At 38.4% G+C, this 24,916-nt stretch overlaps 1 protein-coding gene across 2 annotated transcripts in view; it reads left to right on the top strand.

The window, feature by feature from the left end:
• kcnq1.2 (potassium voltage-gated channel, KQT-like subfamily, member 1.2) overlaps positions 1–24,916 on the top strand; it is a 291,548-nt gene that overhangs the window by 186,125 nt on the left and 80,507 nt on the right. For both annotated transcript variants that reach the window (XM_041796564.1, XM_041796565.1), the window contains 2 exons: positions 451–491; positions 4,503–4,564. In XM_041796564.1, coding sequence (XP_041652498.1) covers positions 451–491; positions 4,503–4,564 — 103 coding nt within the window. The remainder of the gene's footprint in view (positions 1–450; positions 492–4,502; positions 4,565–24,916) is intronic.

Below are 24,916 nucleotides of genomic sequence, written 5' to 3' on the forward strand. Positions count from 1 at the left end.
TGACTTTTCAACATGATTAGAAGATAATAAAAGACATGTGATGGAAAATCAGCTTATTTCAAAAATCAAGGTCTATAACAGATTTTGCTTCCCCATCTGATACATTTCTTTTTCTTATAGCTAGCATTGCAGGACTTTTTTTTGCATGTGTATCTTAAATTAAGTAATTTTATATCTGGAAACGTTGGATAAATATGGCTTGTGATGATTTGAACCAGGGACACTTGAACCTAACTCACATTTTTTGTCAAGAAATTACATGAAATTAGAGAAATAGTCTTGTTTAGACTTGACTTTTATAGTAGTATTATAGTATAGTATTTACTTTGCTTCCCAAAAATGTTAGAGTCCTGTCAGTTTACAAAAACAAGTGACGCCTCATGCCAGTCCCTTTGTTTTTTGAAGTAATCTCTGTTTTGACCTTTCTTAGTCTCTGTTTTCTCCTTCCAGGCTTGATGGCACTCTAGGGAAGCCAGGAATGTTTCTCCCAGGTAAATGCACAGCAAACATAACAGTCTGCATCTGATAGATGCACATCACTCCTCACTGACTCTGTGTGTTTACACCTCACACATACACAGGCTGATCCAGACTAAATAAGAAAGAAACTAGGAATCCTGATGTGCATGCATTTGTCTCTGTTTAGACGTGGGCATGTTTATGTGTTCTCTGGTTTTAGACACTTTAGTTTGTGTAACCTGTGTGAATGGATGTCCATGTGAATAGATGTATCCCCACTGCAGTTGAAGCCAGAAGTTTACATACACTTTATGAAAAGACACATAATCTTTTTGTTTCTCCCTGTCTGACATTAAATCAGACTAAACTTTTCCTGTTTTAGATCAGCTAGGATTACCAAAATGATTTCTGTTTGTTAAATGTCAGAATATTGAGAGGGAGAATTTTTACAGATTTTTTAAATTACTTTCTTCAAAGTCAGTTGTTATATTTTCATTAGCATTTTGTAGCATTGTTTATATTTTCATGCTTTGGATGCTTGGCATAGTCATAAACAGCTCAAAACATGCCTTTTGGGTAACAATTCTCCATGCAGAAATCATTACTTGCCCTCCAAGGGGAGTTCTGCGCTGCTGGGTGGCGCCATCAGTAAAGAACCTTTTGCTTCCACTAGGTGCTTTCATTTCTGACATGAGAGAGATCAGAGAATCTTGACATTTCTGTGTCTAATAGACATCTCTGACATAGTCTATTAAAAACCTGTGCCAAAGCACAACAAGCACAAAGGTGAGAGGACCTGTGGAGTGCTGCTCACAGCTCTAGTTATCATTAGAACTTTACAAAGTAAAGTAAGTAAAAATGCCAAGGTATAAATATACATGTATATATTTATTGTGCAGTTAATGGATTTTAAAAATTAGTCAAGTTAATCACATCACTACACTGTGATTAATTGTGATAAATCATATAATTTTTTAATAGTTTTTGTATTTTTTATATGTTTTTAGATTTTTAAATATTCTTATTGTCAAGTGTTTTATTTTCATTCTTCAATTCTATGTACAGTACTTATAAAGCGCTTTATATTGAAAAAAATCCATCTATCTATCCATTTTCTATACTGCTTATTCCAATATTGGTCGCCAGTGTGCTGGAGCCCATCCCAACTGTCATTGGGCGAGAGGCAGGGTATACCCTGGACTGGTCACCAGTCAATCACAGGGCTGACATATAGAGACAGACAACCAGGCATGCTCACAATCACACCTACAGCCAGGGCGGGCTCAAATTTCCCTCCAAAATAACTGAAAAGTGGCTGGGCTCTTCATCCATTCATTCGTTTTTACGCAGCGCCAAGGGCTTTGATGCTTTAGTATGACACACACAAACGCGAAACTCACAGACACAGACGGACACACACTCGCACTGACGTGTTGGTTAGACTGAAGGCTTCTACCTGTTTAGGGACAATATTTCAGAATTTGCAGGATAAACTCAGACCTGAACTTTCTCTTTCTGGTTTAAAGTGCCTCTCTGTCAATGGAGGATCAGTGCCGTTTATGTGTGTGTGTGCTCCAGCTGTGTGTCTCTGTTGCTCGTGCGAGCCAGGGCGGGCGGTGTGTCTAAATATTGTTTGATTAATACTCCATCTATATTCTTTGTTTGTTGAAGTCGATCTAAATGATAAAAACCTCCACAAAGGTGCGCAAACTTTAAATGTCATTGAAACTTTAAAACATGTGTATATTCAGGGTTAATTATAAATTTGCCATAAATTGATAATTAATGGTTATAAAAGAAGAGAGAAACTCTGAAACTTTAAATCAGTTCACTGAGGCAGTGAGAAACAGAGGCACAAGGATAAAAGTCTGTAACTGATCACTTAGGAGTCCAAAAGAATTCAACTAAACGGTGATATATATATATATATATATATATATATATATATATATATATATTAAACATAGGTTGTTTAATCTTCTCCAAATGTGAGCTTTACCACCAAATGTAAGTCATCTATTATTTAAAGAGATAGTTTAATTAGTATTAGACACACGTATGAAAACATTTCCTCCATACAGTATAGAGCAGAGGACAGGAGAAGTTGGACACTTAGGCTAATATTCCCTGGTGGAGATTTGTCGGAGTGAAAATTAGAGATGTTCTTGTAATCTGCTGTAGTTTTTTCTAATAAACAGCCGATAAACAGTATTTTAATTTTAGCATAAACTTGATATCCATTAAGAAAATAAAAATCCAAGAGTTTTGACTCTTAGATGACTGTCTCTAACAGTCTGACCCATATCTCCGTAGTGTGCTGTTTCATATGTACAGGGAGAAGCCCCTTATTAAGAGGAGAGCCAATATTGATCATATTGGTGCGGGAAAGTAGAGCACGTGTGTCATATCATACCCTTTGTACCAAATTTGGCATATTGCTCAGAGTTTCCAAACACCAAAGTTGTGGCTAGTGGAAATACTGAGTGGCTAGTAAGTTTTCAGAACCACTCACCACCGTGGCTGGTGAGCAAAAAAGTTAATGTCAAGCCCTGTCTACAGCCAATTTAGATTCACCAGTTAACCTAATGAGCATGTCTTTGGTGGTGGGAGGAAGCCGAAGTAGCCGGAGAGAACCCATGCATGCACGGGGGAGAAGCAAACCAGTGACCTTCATGCTGTGAGGCAACAGCGCTAACCCCTGCGCCGCTGTGCACCCCTAGAGAAAAATATTATTTATAAATCATACCTATAAAATACTGCCATTTACTTTCATTTTTGTTTGAGATAAAAGAAATACTAGTATGCTGTTTGAATAAAGAAATGTCTAACAAACTTTCGTTTTTAAACAGCAAACAAGCCCAGCAGACACACATCAGGTACAAAATACTTAATGCTGTAAAGTGGATAGTTAGGTGTGCTGTCCCCTCTGTTATTTTATCAACGCATTAAGGTTTCAAAATTAATCACGAGCGTAAATGCGTTAACGTTAACAGCCCTGATATATAAATTTAGATATATACTAGAAAAGCACTCGGAGAGCGCAGACCTCCGCCATTAGCCCTATCTCCCAATAGCAAGGAATCCTTTGAAAAATTCCTGGATCCAGACGGTGATCCGGATCACTCCCAAAATCTAATCAGTTCTTCCTTATGCCACTTCTGACATTTCCTGAAAATTTCATCAAAATCTGTCCATAATTTTTTGAGTTATGTAGCTAACAAACTAACAAACAAACAAACTATCAAACAAACCCTGCCGATCACATAACCTCCTTGGCGGAGGTAATAATATATATAATATACACACACAAATAAAGATCAAAACCATGCTAATATATGTTGATAGTTTTGTATTATTGTATGAATCAAAACAACTTTGCCACTAGTGTTTATTGCCAGTTCCTCCCACACTTCGCTCCTTCCCTTCATTGTTAAGTCCCCCTCTCAATCCGACCCTGAGGTGTTTAGTGAACATCTCTCAGCCCACCCAGTCTAAGAACATGGGTAACCAGTTTCCTTCTTGGACCAGTCAGTGAAATAAGTAAACAGCTCTTTAATTCATTATACTCTCCAGAGCTGCACCACACCCACTTCTATTCACATGTGCACAAAAAGAAACACAATAAAATAAAGGGTTTCACATGCAGAAATCTCTGGAATCATCATTGTGGTTGAAGTTTTCAGATTTCTGTAGGGATACGCTGTGAAAGTCATGCATTTCTAAAACATATTTAGGGATTTAGAGGAGAATAAGTGCACTCATTTTGAACAGTTTGAACATAAATGGTGGAGTTTGATGTGTTTTAGGGGTACTCAGCTATTTCTGACATTAATTTACTGTAATATTAAAGTAAATCCATATAAAATCAACTGAAGCATGCTTTCATTAAAAATCTTGAGCCTTGAGGCAACTACTGCTAAAGATAAATGTAATGTGTGCGTGAGCGTATCTTAATTGATCTGAGTGTGACTAAAGGCACTTTTCTACATCTGTTTTTGTGCACATGTAAAACCACAACCTTTTTCTCTATTGTCGCTGTCCAGGAAAAGGAGAGGATAAAGAATACCCAACTATCGGTGCACGGCTGATCAGGCTGGAGGATAAGGTAGGCACACTCCTGCTGCTTGCTGTTTTGTCTGTGAGACAGAGAGATAACGTGATTAGATCACCATCAGTGTTCAGGGCGGGGGGGTATCTTTGTGGCTCTGCCTGCTTGTGTTTGTTATCAGATAAGTGCATGCACTGGAATCTTTTGATATGATTGTGTTGAGTTGTTGTGGCTAGGTTTGGTTAATCTGTGCCCATGTTAAACACTACACCTGCATTCTCAGCCCTCCATCTTATCAGTGTCCATTCACTGCTGGGTTTTCATGCACATGCTGTTTTTCTTTCCTCTTTCAATACTTTTTTGTAGTCTTTCATGATTTTCCGTACTTGCCCCTCTCTTTTCTCGTCATCAGAGGTAGGCTGTTTGGTGACACTTTTTTGGATGTTTATATTTCCATTAGGGAGGCTACAGAGAAAATAGTTAATGCATGGCGGCACAGCCAAAAGGCAACAGCTGTGTTTTCTGAAGCCTACGAGTGAAACTAGGCATGTCGTCTGTCAGAGAGGAAAGAGCACAAAATGATGCCAGTGTGCCGCCAGCCCTGATGCCAGCATGGTGCCAAGATAGACATCATCCCTCAGGGGATGGTTGTACCAGCTTGGCCGGTTATGTCAGTGATTTTCTCTTTCCATGTGCAGACTGTCGGAAATGAAAAGGTTTTTTTTTTTTTTTTTTTTTTTCCAGTTTTGGCTGCACGACAGCATTATGTCTGTTTATCTGACTGTTGACTTGCTTAAAAATTTTTTTTTTTTTTAATTTTTTAATAAATGGCATGTGTTTCTATTTTTAAACATTTTTACCATTTTGATACTTTAATATAAAGTATGTTTCATAAGTGTATAATATCTCGTATCAGTCTTATTTTGAAGTACCATTATGCAGGAGTTCAGTTTGGCACCCACCAAAGGTCTCTGAGTGTCCCTGTGCTGTCGTTAAACAGAGGTAGCCAAAAGGTTGGCAACTACAACTCATACTCCAAAAAAGTTGGGGCACTGTGTAAAATGTAAATAAGATAAATATATTGTGCGTTCATACGATACAAAAATTTAATCAGCTTTCCTTTCAGATTAGCTTGCTAAGGTTTTATTCCACTTCTCTTCACTATTTACCATCCAATCTTGCTCCCCTCACTCCTAACGTTCTCTAATGTCTGCACGCATTTGTCGTTCTCCGACCTCTTTGTTACGTACAGAGGAGTAATGATCTTGAACCAGAGTACGTTTTAAGCCTGAAGACCTCCCTCAGTGATTGAGTTATGGCCCATTTGCCCTCGGCTGCATGCTGTGATTGTAATCTCCTGATTGAAAACACAAACCTGTGTTGAGAAATGCCCCCTTACTTACCTTTTCTCCTCTGCGCTATGACATTAAGATAAATAAGATGTGGATAACTGAGGGAGCTAATCAGACTTACCTAACTGATGCAGTCTGATTTGCTTCCTGAACAATGTAGAATCAATCACCATCTCTCTAACCAGAGTCTAGTTCTCATGCATTTCTGCAACAAGTGTCTGCTCTCAGTGCCACCCATCCTTCATAATTACTATTTTCCACTCTTTGGCACCCGCCCTCTTCCCCTGTCTCATTTCTGGTCGTGTGAATTTCTTGTTTTGGTGTTTCACGGGCCAGCACACCTGTTGGTGGAAAGAAAAAGGGGGGTGTGGGTCCTTCTACCCCTCAGGCTGCAGGTGGATGAACCTGTCGACCTCTCAAACTCGGGACATTCCCTGCTCCTCCTTCAGCTCGTCTTCAGACCTTCCTTACACCTGACCCCTCCCTACGTAGATAACATCTTTGAGTGAAGCAGCTTCCAAGCTTCTAAGGTGGTGTTTCTTTTGTTTTTGTCCTACATGGATGCAATGGTCATTATAACAGTTGTATGCAACCTTCCCTTTATAAAAAGCTTAAAAACTTTTGATCCAAATAAGTACATTAAGCATCTTTTTAGGTTCAGGAAGAGAACATTACACCCTAAATACAGTTTGGTTCAACTCTTCTCTTTGTTTGTTCTTTTGTGGTATGTTTATAGCATAAAAAATAAAAATGTGTGTTGTTGCAACAGAAAAAAGTAGGTCCTCCATTTCTGATGTCCATCTAGCTTTATGCCTCATGTTGGCTATTGTTTTCATCAGACACGCCTACAGAGTCGGCCGGGTCCTGAAAACCGCAGAGAATGGGCCGTCCTCAGTTGTGATTTATCCATGCATGTGTTGGATCAGTAGCATTGGTGCTACTTCTGGCTGACAGTTACTTCATGTTGAGATGTACATCGTGTCGAGTTATCATTCTGATGCTGGATTCATTTATTTCTGCTACTTTAAAATCCATTTGACCTTTTTACACCAAGTTTGCCCATTCTTTTTGCCTCTTAACCCATTTCAAACTTTGTTTACCACTTGTTTGCCACTTTCCCCCCAAATTTTCTTATTTTTTGGAACTTTTTAGAACTTTTGTCATGTTTAACCCATTTTTGTCCTTTTTTCAACCATTTTTGCTACATTTTTGGCACTACTTTTTGCCACATTTAACCCGTTTCTGCTTCTTTTTGCACTTGTTGACCACTTTCCTGCCACTTTCACCAATATTTGTAGCTTTTTTGCCCATTTTTTGCCAGTTTATCCAAATTATTACCACTTTATTGGAACTTTGTTGCTACATTTAACCCTTGTTTGTCCCTTTTTTATACCATTATATACCATTATTATTTTAATACCATTTTTGCCAATCTACTGCCTCTCCTTTTTTCCACTTCTACCCATTCTCCCAGTTTTTTGCCCTTGTAGTTTAACCAATATTTGTTTTTTCTAATTCTTTCCACTTGTTTTTGTCACATAACCCCATTTTTGCTGCTTTATTGGAACTGTTTTTGACACTTTTACCAATTTTTAGTTTTTGTTTTGACCTTTTAGCCACTTTCGCCCCATTTTTACCACTTTTTGTCACATTTAACCCTTTTTTTGTTCTTTTTCAACCATTTTTGCAATGTTTCTGCATTGTCTTTTTACCACTTTTAACCAATTTCTGTTGCTTTTGTGCTTGTTGGCCACATTTTTGCCACTCTTACCAATATTTATTGCTTTTTGCCATTTTTTAACCACTTTTTGTGCCACTTTTCTTCCTTTTTGCCACTTTATTGGGACTTTTTGGCCACATGTAACTCATTTCTGTCCCTTTTTGACCATTCTCCCACTTTATGTTCTGCCTCTTTTGACACTTTTGACCTATTTTCCCTTCTTTTTGCCCTTATTGGTCACCCTTTTGCCACTTTAACCAATATTTCTTGCTTTTTTGCCCATAATTTCCACTTCCTCTTGCCACTTTAACCCATTTTTGTGCTCTTTTTTAACCATTTTTGCCACTGCTTTTTGCCATTTTTAACCAATTTCAACTACTTTTTGCCATTGTTTGCCACATTTCACCCATTTTTGTGACTTCTTGTACATTTTTGCCAGGGTTTTGCCACTTTTGACCCTTTTTGCTGTTTCTGTTTTGACTTTTTTTAAGCCACTTTTTTGCCAGTTTTTTTCTCCCTTGTCGTATTTGTTCAGTTTTTCCTTTTAGAATTGTCTCAGTTTGTTCGACTTTATTTTCTGGCATCCTAATCTTTGTGCACATTATGACCTAGCTATGAATTCTGACATTACTTTACCGATTTGATTAGTTCAGTGTGCCCATCCATATTGTTAACATTACCAATTAAAAAGTAATTCTGTTTTAAGAAAAGGGTTTACATTATTCAAAAGGCTATATTGCACTATTGCATTAATAAGTCAGTCATTTTATTGCTTTGATAAGAGCTGTCATTATTCAGGTTGAATATAGAATATTATTATCACAGCTTAACTATGATGGACCATGATTTCATTTACATCAATGGGCCCCTTGTTAGGCTGGACCCCAGAAAACTCTCCTCTTTAACCCCCCCTATAGGCGGCATTGATTCCCATAGCTCTCTATGCTGTGCTTCTTTCTTTTTCTTTCTTGCTTCCTGATGGACTATTGCCCTGTTTTGTTCCTCATCATAAATATCAAACATTTATCATGTAGGATTTTTAATTGTGGCTGCTCCAATTGTCTTTCAAGTCGATTTGAAATGTAAAATAACACACCACAAGAAAATCTTTTAAACAATCACATTACTCCACATTTTGCTGACTTTGGTTGGAGGAATGGGATCAGGCCTAAAATTATCTTATGATGTGATTTTAGATGGCACTTGATGTGGAAAACTCTTGAAGCAGAAAAGTGCAAAAGGACATTATTGTGCAGGAAGATAGTGTAGGTGGTTGTCCAATAAATATCCCTATAGTAGCCCTTCATCTTTATTATATTTCAATTCAACAGACAGTGTGATGATTAAACACATCTGATCTGACTCATATCTTTGATATTTGTAAGATTTTCAACTGACATTTACCAAAGTGAGCTCTCTCTTGAAACAACAATTCAAAATGAAACCTGTGATGCAACAGCAACATTATCCCCGTATAAACACCGCACTCAAGCTAAATGAAACTGCACCACAATGTTTGTAGCTTCTTGGAGATGTATTATGAGATAAAATACACAATGAATCTAGTTTGTTGTGCTTTCAGATGGGTTTGCCCTTGAGTTCAGTGGTGCAGTAGCGGGTTGTTTGCAACAGAATCTCCAGTGCTGTCACTTTTGTTTGTCTCGCATCGTTGCATGCATTTCATAACGTTGTATAACTTCAGGGGTTGCGTCACCTCTCGCATGTCGCCCATAATTGTAGAACTAATCACCAACAAAGAAAAGCCCCGGTGTCACAGTTGAATCACCTCTGAATGGGATCTTTCCCAACAGCCCTGAGGAATTATTCATCAACTTTTAATGACTGTGTGTGTGGGTTTGTGTGCACAGCAGTGTGTTCCCATGCCTTACTCAATACTCACTCCTGGGAGGAATCCAGCTACATTTTTTTGACAAGTTCCCACTTTCTGCTCCCCTCAAACAGCAGACGTGGACCCCTCTGATGGAGCTTGCATGTCTCTCTGTTGGATCGAATCATTTAGTTGTCCAGCTTTTGTCGTCACATCACTTGTAGACGGATTTATCTTCAGAGTGTCTGAAGGGGGCTCAGTCATTGTGTGTCCTGTACGAGGTTAGACAGTGATTTATCACACACAGACAAAGACGCAGATATCTACATGAGTGTGGAGTTGATTAATCACCGATGTGTCTAACCTCACACTCTCAAGATTGAATTCTCCAGGAGTGACGTGGAAACGAAGATGGATGGCCCTCTTTGACAGTGTGTTATCTTTCTGTCAGACGCACTCGATGAAAAATACCCAAACGACAAGCTCAAACAGTGGCCAGTGTGTGTCTGCGCCTCAGCGTGGCCTTTCAGGAGCTCACTGCGTGGTTTAGGGTGAAGTCACCCTGCTTTTGTGGGGAATCTCTACAAGTTTTATAGGAACAGGATTTTTCTCATAGCATTAGACAATGTAGTGAGGAAAGTCCAAAACTATACTCTCAAACCAACTGATCCCTTTCAATGATTTAACAGTATCTTGAAGTTTTGAGCCACTCAGACCTGAAACTTACTGATGTGAAGCTGGAACAACAGTCTTTTACCAAATAGAAAGACAATTTGTTTGGCTAGAGGCTTCAAAGTTCATACGATTGCCACAGTTGTTCTTCTATACACCTATTACTCAAATCTTTGGCATAAAATGATTTTAAGTCCTTGACCTCTGATGTTATGGTCTGAAATAGTCTTTCAAAACTCTCTAAAAATAAGACCGACACATGTCTGTGAAAAATCTCACGTGGAATATAAGATGTCATTGTTGGGATTTTGCCTGCCGCCGTGGCTAGTGGATTCAAAAATCTACATCTAATTACATCATAGAAGGATGTGAATAGATGAAGCAATGATCTCTTTTATACTAGCATTAGCAAAAATAACAGCTGTGAAGAGAAGGATGTAAAAAATAATAAAGGTGATGATGCTATTGCAATTGAATTGTTTACATTCACAATAACATATAAAGTATAAGATAATAAAAGAAGTTTAAATAATAATAATAATAATAATAATAATAATAATAATCAATAATGATGATGATAATAATAATAATTAAAATAATAACAATGATAATAGCAAAGATAATGAAAATGATGATTGTAATAATATTAATAGTAATGAAAATGAACACCAAATCAAATCATCTTTATTTATATAGCACTTTACACACAACATGGTTGATCCAAAAAGCTTTACAGAAAACAGAATTAAAGGAGTGAAAAGAAGCAGAAAAAACCCCCAAAAAATAATAATAAGAATGATAATAACAATAAAAATAATGACAAAATGATAATGATAATAATCATGATAATAATGCTGATAATAATGATGATGATAATCACAATAACTAAAATAATCAATAAAAAGTTATATTAATAATAAAATAATAGTAATGATTATGATAAAATGAATATAATAAAATAAGAATAACGAAAATGATAATGACAATAATGATGAATGATAAAAATGACAATCACAATGATGATGATAATGATGATAATGATTATCATAATGATGATGATTATAATGACTTTAATAATCAGAATAATGATAATATTAATAATAAAAACAAAAACAAACAACAATAATAAATAACAATAGATAACAACACATAAATAATTATGATGACGATGATGATGATGATGATGATGATGATGATAATGATATACTGATGGTGATATAATAATAGTAACAATAATGATAATAATAAATAAATGAAAATAATGATAGTAATAATAATTATTATTTTACTTGTTATTTTTTATTATTATTGTTATTACTTTAATTGTTATTGTTGTTTTTGTTTTTGTTATTATTATTATTATTATTATTATTATTATTACTATTATTAATATTAATCATTTTTTATTACTACTATTATTGATATTATGATTATTGTTATTTTTTTTATTATTATTATTATTATTATTATTATTATTTTCATTATTATAATAATTATTATTTATTGTTGTTGTTATTATTTATTAATATAGAATATTAATATAGAAGTTGGAGTCAGGTGGGTCTACAGTAGCAGGTTCCTTGTCCCAAATGAACAACACCTGAAACATTTAACTTATATGGTAGAATGGAAATAATTATGATATCTAAGAAACAGGCTGCTGCACCATGTTTATTGGAGATTAAATAACATATTTTTTGTAATTGTGCTGTATTGTGAAATTTGCTTGGCTACCACAACTTTATCTGCTGATCTTGTTTTATTCCACTTCTATCAGTCTCTGCCTCCTCTGGGTGTCTCTATGCTTGTGTGTGGGATCTTTTGAAAATACTTCTACGTTTATAAAGTTTTTAAATGTTTCTGTCCTGATCCCCTTATTTACAAGGCTTAGCACAAAGTACATTTGAAAGAGATGTAGTCATGCTGTCCATATTAATATACAGTCAACAATTCCATCAGCATTTAAAATCTGCTTAAAGCTGCATTACTGCTTCTTTAGTCCTAAAATTTACATCTTTAGACCTACATTTTATAAAGATACATACAAAAATCTAGATATTGATTTTAAAAAATGTGTGAGAAATGAGACACTTTTGGAGTGTGTACAGCTCATCGTTCAGCAGCAAAGGGGCTGTTATTCACCTTTTTTGTCACATTCAATTAGTCCTCCACCATAATTTAGTCATCAGACTGGTATTCAGCCATATTTGGAGGCTACATTAATCCCTACAGGGTGTAAAACCATCAACAGTGTCTAGGAAAATACCCTCTAATGTGCCCCACAGACCTGCCCGGACATGTCTCCGCTCAACACATCATTATTTGTGTTTCTCTAAGTACACTACATGGGCCATAGATCACACTCACTCTGTGGTTAACTTCACTCTGCTGTATTAAGGCAAATATACAGCACCATGTATGTCAGGCTTATATCATGTGCATTAGCAGAAGACTGCAGGCCCTGACCGTAATAGCATCTCAATTAGGTAAGTATGCTGTAAATTACAGCAAGGCCAAATACTGGGAATACTTGAGGGCCGGGACAGAGTGTTGTGTTTGTTAGGAGTCCATCTGTAAGGCATTTAGGGCCCCTCGGCTTTAAAAGCTCAGCTTTGAGGGGGGCAAAGACTGAGTATGTGTGTGCGTTAGTGTGTGTGTGTTTAGACTGCTTTAAATCCAGACACAGTGGGGGGCTGAGGAGACGAGGGCCTAGTAAACACATGCTCATACACTATACATATTTATAGATTAGGCCACTTAAAAAAGTGGATAACCGAGCAGATACTGTTGTGTGATTTAGCTCTTGAACAGAAACACAATTATCATGATATCAGAACGTGACACATTGACACATTACTTGTAAAAATCAGACACCTGCATACTAACGGGGGAGAAACCAGGCCTTCCAAGAATGAAAAATATAAAAATGAGGAAGGAAATACTTAAAAAGCCTTGATTATAAAGGTCATCATTTGAAGGAACAACATGGCAAAAACATAGCTTTTGAAATGATTTAACCATTATAATCAAGGCTTTTGAGTATTTCCTTGCTTATTTTACATTTTTAATGCTTATGCATACCGCTTATTTCATTGGAAATAGGCCTATCCCAGCTGTCATTGGGTGAGAAGCAGGGTACACCCTGGACTGGTCGCCAGTCAATCACAGGGCTAACATATAGAGACAGACAACCAGGCATGCTCACACTCACACCTATGGACAATTTAGAGTAATCAGTAAACCTAACAAGCATGTCTTTGGTGGTGGGAGGAAGCCACGCATGGACAGAGAGCACATGCAGACCTTCTTGCATGCAAACCTTCTTGCTGTGAGGCAACAGCTCTTACCCCTGCGCCGCCATGCAGCCCAACGGGATAAGGGGTATAGAAAATGGATGCATTTTTGTCTACTTTGACTGAGCAGCATTGCAACAAAAACCTGACATCAAATTTGCGTAATTTCTCATTTTTATTACAAAATTGGAATAAAAGCCTGATCAGAATAAAAATGTGTCATCTAAACACACAGATTGGAAGATTCTTATCTGGCACAGCCAATTTGGAATTAACAAGAGGGGTGTCCACTACATGGACAAAAGTATCTGGCCACCTGACCAACAGGGACTGTAATGATATTCAAATACAGCACTTTGATATGGAGTTGGTCCCCCTTTGCAGCTATAACAGTCTCCACTCTGCTTGGAAGGCTTTTTACAAGATTTTGGAGTGTCTCTGTGGGAATTTTTGCCCATTCATTCTGTAGAGCATTTATGAGGTCAGGCACTAATGTTGGACAAGAAGGCCTGGTCTCGCAATCTCCGTTCCAGTTCATCCCAAAGGTTCTCAGTGGGGTTGAGGTCAGGGCTCTGTGAAAGCCAGTCAAGTTCTTCAGCACTGAAATCATCAAACATGTCTTTAAAGACCTTGCCTGGTTCTCTGGGGCACACTCATGTTGGAGTTATTGGAAAAAATCCAATATGGTGCTTCCCTACTTTCTTTAGCTTTAGTATATTTTGATACTATCAGTCTTAAACATAACAAATTGTGTTGTTTAAATCTGTGATATCATACAAAAGGCCAACGAAACAATAGTCTTCTTTGACTTTTTTACCCAAAGAACAAGTTTCACCCACATCAATGAGAACTTTTACGGTAATCCCTTTTTAGCTCCTGGGGTGCTCTTTTAGACTTCACTCGTCTTTTTTATTTTCCTCTGCAAAATTCCTTAATTTTATTATCACAACATGAGGAATCAAAGACAGAAGGAGATATTTATTCTTAAGTAAAAGTAAGTAATGCTGTAATAAGCTTCACAGCATGATGCAGACCACATAGAGGGGAATAAAAGCCTTTAAAGAGACTTTTTCATTCCTCTGACTTAAAAAGATTCTTTATAGCTCATTGTGGTCCCCACTGTTTTTATGTCATGCTCAATCGAATTTCAGGGAGAAAGGGGTCATTGTTCAGTCTGTTTAGGCTCATTTGAAAGATTTTGAGGATTTACAGCCACTGCAACCATCTTTAGTCTTTTTTGGGGGGTAATAAAAAGGGGAATTAGTGATATTGTGTCTTAATCCTACACAACACAGTCATGTCTACTGAGTAGACTGGTCAGTGAGCACTTTATTAGATGAATCCAAGATGCAAAACAGTGTGATAATTAACTTTAACTGATTCTTGCATATTTTAAAGGGTTAATATGCCATTTTTTGTTAAAATTACAGGTTTTCATGGTTTCATCATGGTTTCATGCTTTCAGTCAAGAAGTAAAAAACAAATCCCATCACAGTAAAGTGTTGTCAACAGCACAAAACGGACTGTTTTTTCTGTTCTTAACTTCTTAAACAGTCAAAAATATTTCTCTACCCCGTCCTGTGCTCGTATCCCAGCTCCTCTCTGCCCTGACAGCCCCCTGTCTGTTGTTGTGCTGTGTTTTGATATATGTGCGTATTTGGCCGCAGCGTGCTCAGCAGGGGAGCCGGACTGACCAGGCCGGTCTAAACAAAGAGAGGAAACTTGGCAAAGGAAGCGCTTGCATGCACACAAACACACTAACAGACACAGGCACACATATCCAGGAACACACAGTCTCACTGCAGCGGTGGCGGTACAGTCTTTACTGCCCTCCCTGCATGTCTGGACTTGGCCTCGCTGTTCCTTCTGATTAAATCTATCCAATCGTGCACAAATGCCTTTGCACTTCCAGTGAATGTTTCTGGATAAAAGATGTAAATCTGTGCAAACATTTTTGTGTTCAAAGAAAAACCTGGAAACATGAAATCCTGATAAATGCTGATTTGGGAAGTTTTCTTCCCTCTGGACAGAGAAGTTAGGGGGTCATTGTCCTGTGGGGCATTGGTTCTAAAACTTTTGTACATAAAAGACCCTGAAACCAACACAATTAAGATCACAGACCTTAATCTGGGCATGTAGCAGGATGTTTATGATGCTCATGTTATAGAGTGGCTGTGGTTCAGTGGTAAAGTTAGACGTCTCTCAGCCAGTCTCCAGCTCCTGCAGGCACATGTCAGAGTTCTTGAGAAAGGAACTGGACCCTAAACTGCTCCTGTTGCTGTGAAATGTGTATGAAAAGTAGTTGGATTGAAGTCTTAACTAAAACTGACTGTTTTATTTTCTCAATTTTGCATTTTTAAAATGTATGTTTTGGGATATTTTTGTTATTATATTGTAGGACAGCTGAAGAAAGACAAGAAAAATAGGGAGCTGCTGCTTCTCAGAGTCCAGGATCCTTCCACAGTGGGACGGATCCTTCTGAGTCGGTTCCTACTGAGTCAGGTCCTCTCTGGCAACTGTTACAGAAACATTTGGAGCAGGCTAGCAAGTGTAATGGCTTACAAATTTTATGTTGTATTTTTATGGTTTTTATTTTTATGTTTTTGGACTCTTTCATTATCTTAAAGAGAATTTAACCAGATCCCTTGAACTTTTAGTGGAAATTTAGTCCATACTTGGTATTAACAAGTTCTTGTGGTCCTTGATCAGAAAAAGGACTTCTCCATACGTCTTTGATTGACTGGCTCATCCTGACGGCCCCCAACTGGCTGACACTCTCAAAATTTATAGAAATAAAAAAAAAAAACTGTAAGATAAGCCCATTGTCTCCAAATTTTGGGGGTAAAAACTGCTTCCTGTTTGATGACAAGGCGTAGGTTTTATACTTCTTATCCTGTATGAGTGGGAGAAAGTAAAAATGCATTCCAAACAAAAGCTCTGGCCTCTGGAGGTTAAATATTAAAAAAACAAACAAAAAAAAAAAATAACAAAAAAAAAAAAAAGAAACAGAAATCCACATTTAAAAATGCTTTACTTTACTTCTTCAGAATCAAAAGGGGGGCATTTAATCCAACCATGTTTACTTATAGACAAAACTCTTAAATATTTCCGAAATGTTTGTGGTGCAGCTTCATGTGCAAAACCATTTTCCTACCACCCACCTGGAACATTTTTCTGCAAGAGGTCACTTTCAGCCAATGTGTGAATGTAGCAGGAAACATTCTGGAAATTCACCTTGAGCAAGCAGGCAGGTGTGATGATGTTTTTATCACATGATGGCAGGGGGTGGCTAGGGATTTTGGCCTCTGCATGATGGGTACGATCTTCGTGCACAGGAGTAAGCTACGATACACTGAAAAAGTTAATCTTTCTCATTTAAAAAAGACAGTTTTGCTGCTTTTAAATGTTTGAAACATGACTTTAAGTCCATATCTTGTATTTGAGGTCTATCAAAGGATGCAGCTTAGAATAGAATAGACTTGACACAAAAAAAAACCTATATATATGATAAAGCCAAAAAAGTAACTACAAAGCACAGTGGCTGCTTTCAGTGCCTTACAATTGGGAATTCTTTGGTTAAATACAAGGTTTGGACTGGAAAGAAATAAGCCTGACTGGGATGAATATACAAGGTTATCTTAACTTTCCATTTCAAGTTCAGTCAACTGAAAATTTGAAGGCAGCCTGAAAACTAATTTTTGAAGTTAAAACAACCAGAAAAACATTTTAAACAGTGTATCTCTTTTTGGCGATGCAATAGAATCAGTGACTCTGGATGAATCAGCCTTATTAGATATGCCTCGACATTACCCGTGCAGTATCCTTCCACATGTCGTATCCTGAGACCCTGAAATTTCAGTAGTGCATGTGTGAAAGTGCTTATATCCTGTCTAACATTTTCTCATAAGATTAAAAGTTACTTAACCTAAAAGCAAATACTGCAACCCAACACTTAAACTCCCTTTATGTGGTTTTAACACTTCATTTTCATCTGTTTTCATGTTAAATCCTGATCCGGCAGCCTCTTCTTTCACTCTCTGCACCACCCTATGCTGCCCCACGCTGAGCTGCTCTTTCTCAGTTCGTCACTTCCCACCGTTGATGTGGTCTCTTTACGGCATCGTGAACTCGATAGCATGCAACGAGTGGAGTGCTGCTGTGAGTAAGATAGCGCAGCAGGAGCGGTGTGCTGTTTGTAGTGCAGTCTGCTAGTAAATCATGTTTGGGCAGTGCGCTGGGGATGCAGCCCCTGGCAGCTCCCAGACGGCCTTTGGCTCTGGCTCCTTTCTCTTAGCGCCACTCTCTAATTTCAGAGCCGGGACCCTGCCTACTACTGTGTCTTTACCGCATTCCCACAAACCAGAGACGGACAGTCTGCCTGTATGTCTGGCTCTCGCAGTCTCTCTAGCTTTCTATCTCTCTCTGTCTCTGCTGTTGTGTCTCTCTATCGCTCTTTCCCTCTGCTTTTTTGCCCCCTTCTTCTTCTTCTCTCCGTGTCTGCCTGCTTCTGTGCCGTCAGGATTATAGGTCTGCAGTCTCACTCACAGCATCTAAATCATGTCAAGAGCTGCCACTGTCTCTCATCAACCCTCTCTGCAGCACCAACTGTGGGCTCGCTGGCTGGCTGTAAATACCCATGCTACATTTCCATTTTAATTGCCCACGTTTTCGCAGAGCCCTGGGATATATTTTTTGCACATTTATTTTATTGTCTTGGCCGGACGCCCCCTCTACTTTCGGTTAGGTTGGACCTGACCGCTAATATACTTCTACTTGGACCAGTTCATTATCAGCAGGGAGGTTTGTGCTTGTTTTAGGAGGTTATGAAGGGGTCAACGTACAGTTCATGAAACAGAGGTCTGTGTTTTATTGGGACCTGTAGTCTCACTAATGCACAGTGCTAAGTAGCCCTGGTGCCACCCTACTGTTGAGTGCTATTAAATCAGTCTATAGAGCATGGAACAGTAAACCAGCTGCAAATAATGCCAAGCTGTGTAAATGACTCCAGAGACCAGGAGTGTAAATGTCACCGCTATTAAGTCAAGCTGGTACATGGGGGGGGTGTATTAGGGTATGTATTCATAGGTTTACTCCTACAAGTATGCCTGTAATACAACTACAAGTATGACTAGCCACAATTTTAGTCATCAGAGACCTATTTTTGGTTATTCTTCGTATAGTCTTTTGGCATGGACAGAAGGCTTTAACACTGCTCTCCACTTCACCTGTCAAGTGAAATAACAATAGGAACAGTGGTATTTCACCAGCTGATGCCTCCTACTTATTCTTCATCTGGAACAAAAGATGGTGCTAGATGTGCTCTAAAACAGAGCTGCTACTACAGCAGCTGAGATGGACAAAACAGCTGTTCTCTCAGGAGTGGCGGCCAGCCGCAACAGTAACAGAGCAGTGGTGTAAAGTGGCGTTATGTGCCACAGTACATCCACACGTGTCTGGCAACTTCAGGTGTGGGTTATAGAAAATGATGGGTGATCATTTGGATGGGCTTTGTACGGCGCTGGTGTGTTTTGGGCTCAAGGCTTTGGGAGTCTCTTTAACCACAGTGTGAGCCATTGTCCACAAATGGGAAAAACTTGCAACAGTGGTGAACTTTCTCAGAAGTGAGCATCGATGACAAGAGGTCACAAAAGAACCCAGAACAACATCTAAAGACCTGCAGGCCTCTGTTAGGCTGGCCACTCACTAGATGTTTTTCAAATCCTAAACATTTTTAAAAACCTGGAAGACCACAGTCATAAGGACGATCTTAAACAATTTTTCATCTTTAGCACACCCTAGACAACTCAGCCGGACCATAAGGTCCGTGTTCATGATTCAACAGCAAGAGAGAGAAGAAATTTCAAAGATAAAACCAGCCCTAAATAAAAAGAACGTAAAGATTCATCTCAAGATTTTTGGTAAAATACTCTGGTATGCATCCTGTTACATGTGGTGTAATTCTAACACAACATTTCATTAATAGGACATCATACTAAAAGTCAAACATGGTGGTAGTGAGATGGTCTGGGGCTGCTTTGCCGCTTGAGGACCTGTATGACTTGTAGTAACTGATGGAACCAGGAATTTCTGTGTCTGTGCCTTTAAATGTTACTGAACTGTCTGACTCCGCCCCTCTCAGGAAATGGACGTGGCTTAATGGATGTGGCTCTCCTGATCCTTTTCTCAGCTGGCAGCTAAGAGGAGGATCAGGAGAGGAGGGTGGAACTTTCTTCCAAGCGGGCGGTGCTAACTCCCCACATGACATCATGAGGGTAAAATCTGAGAACGGCTTGTTTTAGCACGCAATTTCTGAAAGGTTGAGAAAAGAGAGGGGGGATGGATTTTTTTAATTCTTGGGACAGGCCAGGGTCAGATGTCCCCTTATGTCCCCTTTAATAAATGAAATCCTTATTTAAAAACTACATTTTGTATCTGCTCCAGTTTTCTTCGTCTAATATTGATGATCTGAAACATTTGGGAATGATAAATATGCAAAAATAAAAGAAGTCAGGAAGGGGGTTAATACTTTTTCACAACAGTACATCTGTTGCCGTGGACATTTTGAGACCTTAAGAAACATAAAGATAAACATCAGCCTCGGGAGTTGAACTCTTAAAAATTCGGGGGGGGTCATTCAAGTCTGTAAGGTTCTCCTCTAAATGTAGGGAATAAAAACATGATGATTTATCAAATACTTACTATGATAATCAGTCAAACAGATGTCCCTTTGCCATTATAGCATACAGCAGCAGCAGAAGTCAAACTAAAACAACATAATTTTTCTTATTGTGAATAGGTGTTATGCCATAGCAGGCTCTGGCCTTGCTTAATGGAATGATTTTAACTAGCTGTTACTAATTCTGGTGTGTTTATGGTTGTATAGGGATTTGACTGGACCACTTGTGGCTCAGAAATTAGCCCATTGCTGCTCCATGCCCAGACATATCCTTCAGGCTATGTAAAACCTGCCATTCTTGATAGTCAACCATGATATGCGTGTGTGTTTGTGAGTACACCTAAGTGTTTGCCTTAGTTGCTCCTTCCACTCTTTGCCCAGTCTGCTGTCTGCTCCAGTTAGCTTTTATGGCATCAGGTTTTTGCTCAACACTTACCAGGCTGGTCTGTATTCCATAATGAGTTATTTTCTTCAGTAAGTGACTAATGACTTTACTGGAGGAACACTGGGGGGAGGGATCTATACCTCCTGGCCCTGTGTTTCCCTGAAGAACAATTAAAATCTTTCAATTGTGGGCAATTAATTTTGCAGTCCAGACAGGATGCAGGCCTTGCATTTAGTCAGACGGTACAATGGATGGAATCAGGAAGCTGTTACTTGAGGCTGAATCAGTCAATGTGGGGCCGTCAGGGTGAACTACATACTTACGAGTCTTAAAATGATTGACCTTTGTATAAAGTCTGGAGCTGTTTATCCTGTTTTTATGTGGTAGAGAGAGTTAAACAGGTATGTCATTACTAAAATCACTGCCAGTTTACCTGACACTTGTCCTACAGTTAGAAAATCAGAGGTGGTGATCACCTTGAAAAAATACAAGTTCAAGGAATATTTTCCATTGTCTGCCGTGTTTTATAAATGTTGTTGCTGGATTAAACTGGCTCTTAGGGAGACAGTAAAGTATATTTTCTGTTTTAAACTGAACTCTCACAATGACATTTTCATTTTTGAATGGAAGAAAATTGTTGTTCAACTAGATTGATTTATTGGTTGATTTAATTTTATCATTGTTTTGTACATAAACAATATACCCAGCCTATAGAGGCTTACAGTACACTGATGTTATTACAAAAAGACAAGATACCAAAAGTAGATGCCTGGTAGAATAAAACAAATAAAATGTTCCATCGTGATGTTTCTTCCAGGCTTGCTGGGATTGATAACTGATAAGGGAAAAAGCCCTTTTTACTTCCACAGAGCCCCTGATGGATATTCCACAGTCAACTCTCTGTGATATTATTAGAAGTGGAAGCATTTAGGAACAACAGCAACTCAGCCACAAAGCAGAGGACCGTGTAAAGTCACAGAGGCTCAGTGACTTCTTAGGTGCACGGTGGATAGAAGTTTCCAACACTCTGCTGATTCATAGCTGAAGAGATCCGGACTTCCCCCGGCATTAATGTAAGCAGAGAACCTGCACAACAGACGGGCAAGTCAGCGTTTGACGGATGCTGGGGAAAAGTCATGTGCCTGACTGCATTGTGCCAACTGTGAAGTTTGGTGGAATATGGTATGAGACAGTATATCAATTGGTTGATCATATATGAGATTAAATTGATATTAAATAAAAACATCAATCTGCAGTCATCTTGAAAGGGACATATTGTGCAAAAATCACTTCTTCAGGATTTTCCAACAAAAATATGCACCCGTGGCCTGTCCGCAATCCCTCAAGTACCAGAACCCCCCACCCCCCCTTCACCTTTCATAAAATGTGTGCTAAAACAAGCCATTCTCAGATTTTCCCCCCATGATGTCAAGTGGGGAGTTAGCACCGCCCACTTGGAAGAAAGTTCCACCCTCCTTTCCTGATCCTCCCCTTAGCTGCCAGCTGAGAAAAGGATCAGGAGAGCCACATCCATTAAGCCACGTCCATTTCCTGAGAGGGGCGGAGTCAGACAGTTCAGTAACATTTAAAGGCACAGACACAGATGCAGCTCATTCTGAGCTCATTCTGCTCATTCAACAGACTTCACAGGCATGCTTTGGGGACCTATAAGACCAATATAAACCTATCTTAAAAGGGTAAAATATGTGACCTTTAAAGCTAAACTATATATTGAAGTTTCTCTGGCACGCTTGTTGGACAGTTTTCGCCCAGCTTTGGCTTGTCCTTTTTAAATGTTTGCAGTAAGCTGCTAGCAGTATTTATGATCCAGACACATTAAACTGTTCATATTATGTAGACTTTTTTCATAGCTGCTGTATAAGAAGAAGGATTCTCAACCATATGGCAGCTATAGATTGTGTGAATACAAAGTCACCATCAGAGAGTCGGGAGCAGCCATAAGGAATAAATGGGAATGGAGGAAAATGTAAAAAGCTCTAAATGGATTTGTACGCTGCAGTTATCATCAAAAATGTCTACATCAAGTACGATCCTTACACTTTAGAAAAAAAGTCATCCTTTCCACAGTTGAACTGATTCGTCTGCTTCTGAGGCGATCGATATCACAGTTTACTCAGTCCTGCAGACTTCCTAGCATTGCCTAGCCAGAGGAAGGGAGACGAGAGTCTTGAACAGTCTTGTACAGAGCTATGAGGCTAGCTGAGCCCCTTTATTATACAAAAAGAACCTCATTTTGTTACAAACATGCTTTTAATTGAAATGGGGATGTAAGATCAATTGTGGGGTAAGAGACCAAGTGATGACGTGCTGTTCAGGAATGAGCCTGTTGTAGTAAACAGGTCTTTAATGTGAGCCTTCGTTGTTATTTAATCCACATTTGAAAAACTAAACTGGTGCCAAATAAAGAGCTATTTAGGAGCCAAACAAGTAACCCAACAGAGCCATCTGCAAAGAATCTATACTGGTATATAAACATCACTGAAACTAGACTTTGGCTGGGATTTTTCAGATTTTAGTGATTTAAATACTGCTGCAAGGGTCCAAAATGACATAAACCTAAATCAATATCTCTATTTCTGTAGCTGTCCGGTTTCTGTAAATGTATCTTTTTAAGGAGATGGAGAATCATAATGCTGGTGCCACAGCTCCATGCAGTGGTCAATGTTAGCTGCTTCTGTCCTAAGCTCTTTTTGCCCTCCAGGGCTCTGCATTAGTCACATGACTGAAAGCTATGAACTGTTACATGAAAACACATGACTTAAAAACACCCAAATTTTATTCAGTTTTATGTTCAGCATAAAAGGCCATGTTTCATCCACAGATGAGTGTCTTCTCTGTGGAAGTCCTAAGCAGACCTGCATCCATACTGTCATAAATAGGTCAAAGGTTTTCTGACTTATTTGTCATAATAATGCTGGCTCACCCGTGTAGAGAGCTCACTTCAGCTGATTTCTTAGAATCTCAAGAGCTTAACTTGTAATCATGGGGACATTACCATCATTATTCTTAGATAGTGACACAGAAAACTCAAGATCCAAAAGGAAAATAGTTTAGTCATCATCATGTTAAAACAGAGTAGAATTAAATAAATGAATGTCCCATGTACACGAGCGGACTGGGTTCAAATCTGGCCTATGGCTCGTTTCCAGCATGCCTGTCCCCCACTCTCTCATCAGCCTATATCCACCGCTGTCCTCTGTCTTTATCAGCATAAAAGGTGAAATGTGTATCAGAATATATATTTATGTTTATATACAGTATATGAATGTATGTATGCTTAGGGCCTTACTTCCGATAAAGGTCAGGGTGTAGACACATTTGATTGTTTTTAATTATTGACAGATTTATTTGCCACTGGGGGCAGCGCAAATATATAGAATAGTATAGGATCTATAGGATAAGATATTCAACCTTATGAAAAACAATCAAGTGGACCAAGTTGACACCACAATTCTGAGTTTTAAACAGAATGAAAAAATATTCACAAAGTCTTTTTTATAAGATGAACTAGTTGGCAAACATTCACGTCTGCTACCAGCTTGATCCCCCCTACTTAATTTAATTCCAGAGGTACCTGGATCTAAGACAGACAGACAGACAGACAGAGATAGAGATAGAGACAGAGGGAGAGACAGACATTAGTCTAAAGGTCTCCTCCTCCAACATGACATACTGCTGAGGAGGAGGAAGGCCTGGAGTGTCTGAGCCGAAGTCGGCCTGATAAGCAGAGCTGATAAAGGGTTGCAGTGAACCTCTGACAGAGACAAGAACTAAACACAAGGGCAAGCTGACTGGGAAATCCACACACAAGGAGGAGTCCTTAGAAAAGACTTGACCAATGTCAGAATGATAAGGAAGAGATACTAGGCTGTGTTTTATTTAATGTTCTTGTGGATGCTGGACAGAAGGAGTAAGATCAGTTATATTTACTTTCTAATCAGCATACGGTTGCTCTGAAAATCCTCAAAGCTAAGGCTAGGACAGTGGAATGACTAGAAACATTTTCTCTGACATATTTAGCATTTTTAAGCTTAAAAGCCTAAGTCAGATCAAATATTTTTGGCTGCATCATTTGCATACAAAGCCACTGCTTTCGTTTAATAAAGCTCACGGGTTTTAATCAATGAATCAATTGGCTATTTCGTAATGCTGACATTGCTAAAGCTATTTTAGCTACACTGGCTTATGTATAACATCAGTTATGTAACTAGTGCAGATATTTTCCCTTTCGTTAAAGCTTACAAAGCCAAAGTGAGCCACTGTTCTTGTAAATGCTTATAAAACTAGTCTTTACATAATTCTAATCTGGATTTGACCTCAGATCTTTTTCAGTTTTTTTTTCTTGGTCTGTAATGTTTGCAATGGGGTTATTTAATTAATATAACAGCCAGACCTCATTTATGATAAAGTTGGAATAAAAAACAAACAAACAAAAAAAAAAAAACTAAAAATGGAAATATGC

Source organism: Cheilinus undulatus, linkage group 9, assembly GCF_018320785.1.
Source record: "Cheilinus undulatus linkage group 9, ASM1832078v1, whole genome shotgun sequence".
Taxonomy (NCBI): Eukaryota; Metazoa; Chordata; class Actinopteri; order Labriformes; family Labridae; genus Cheilinus; species Cheilinus undulatus.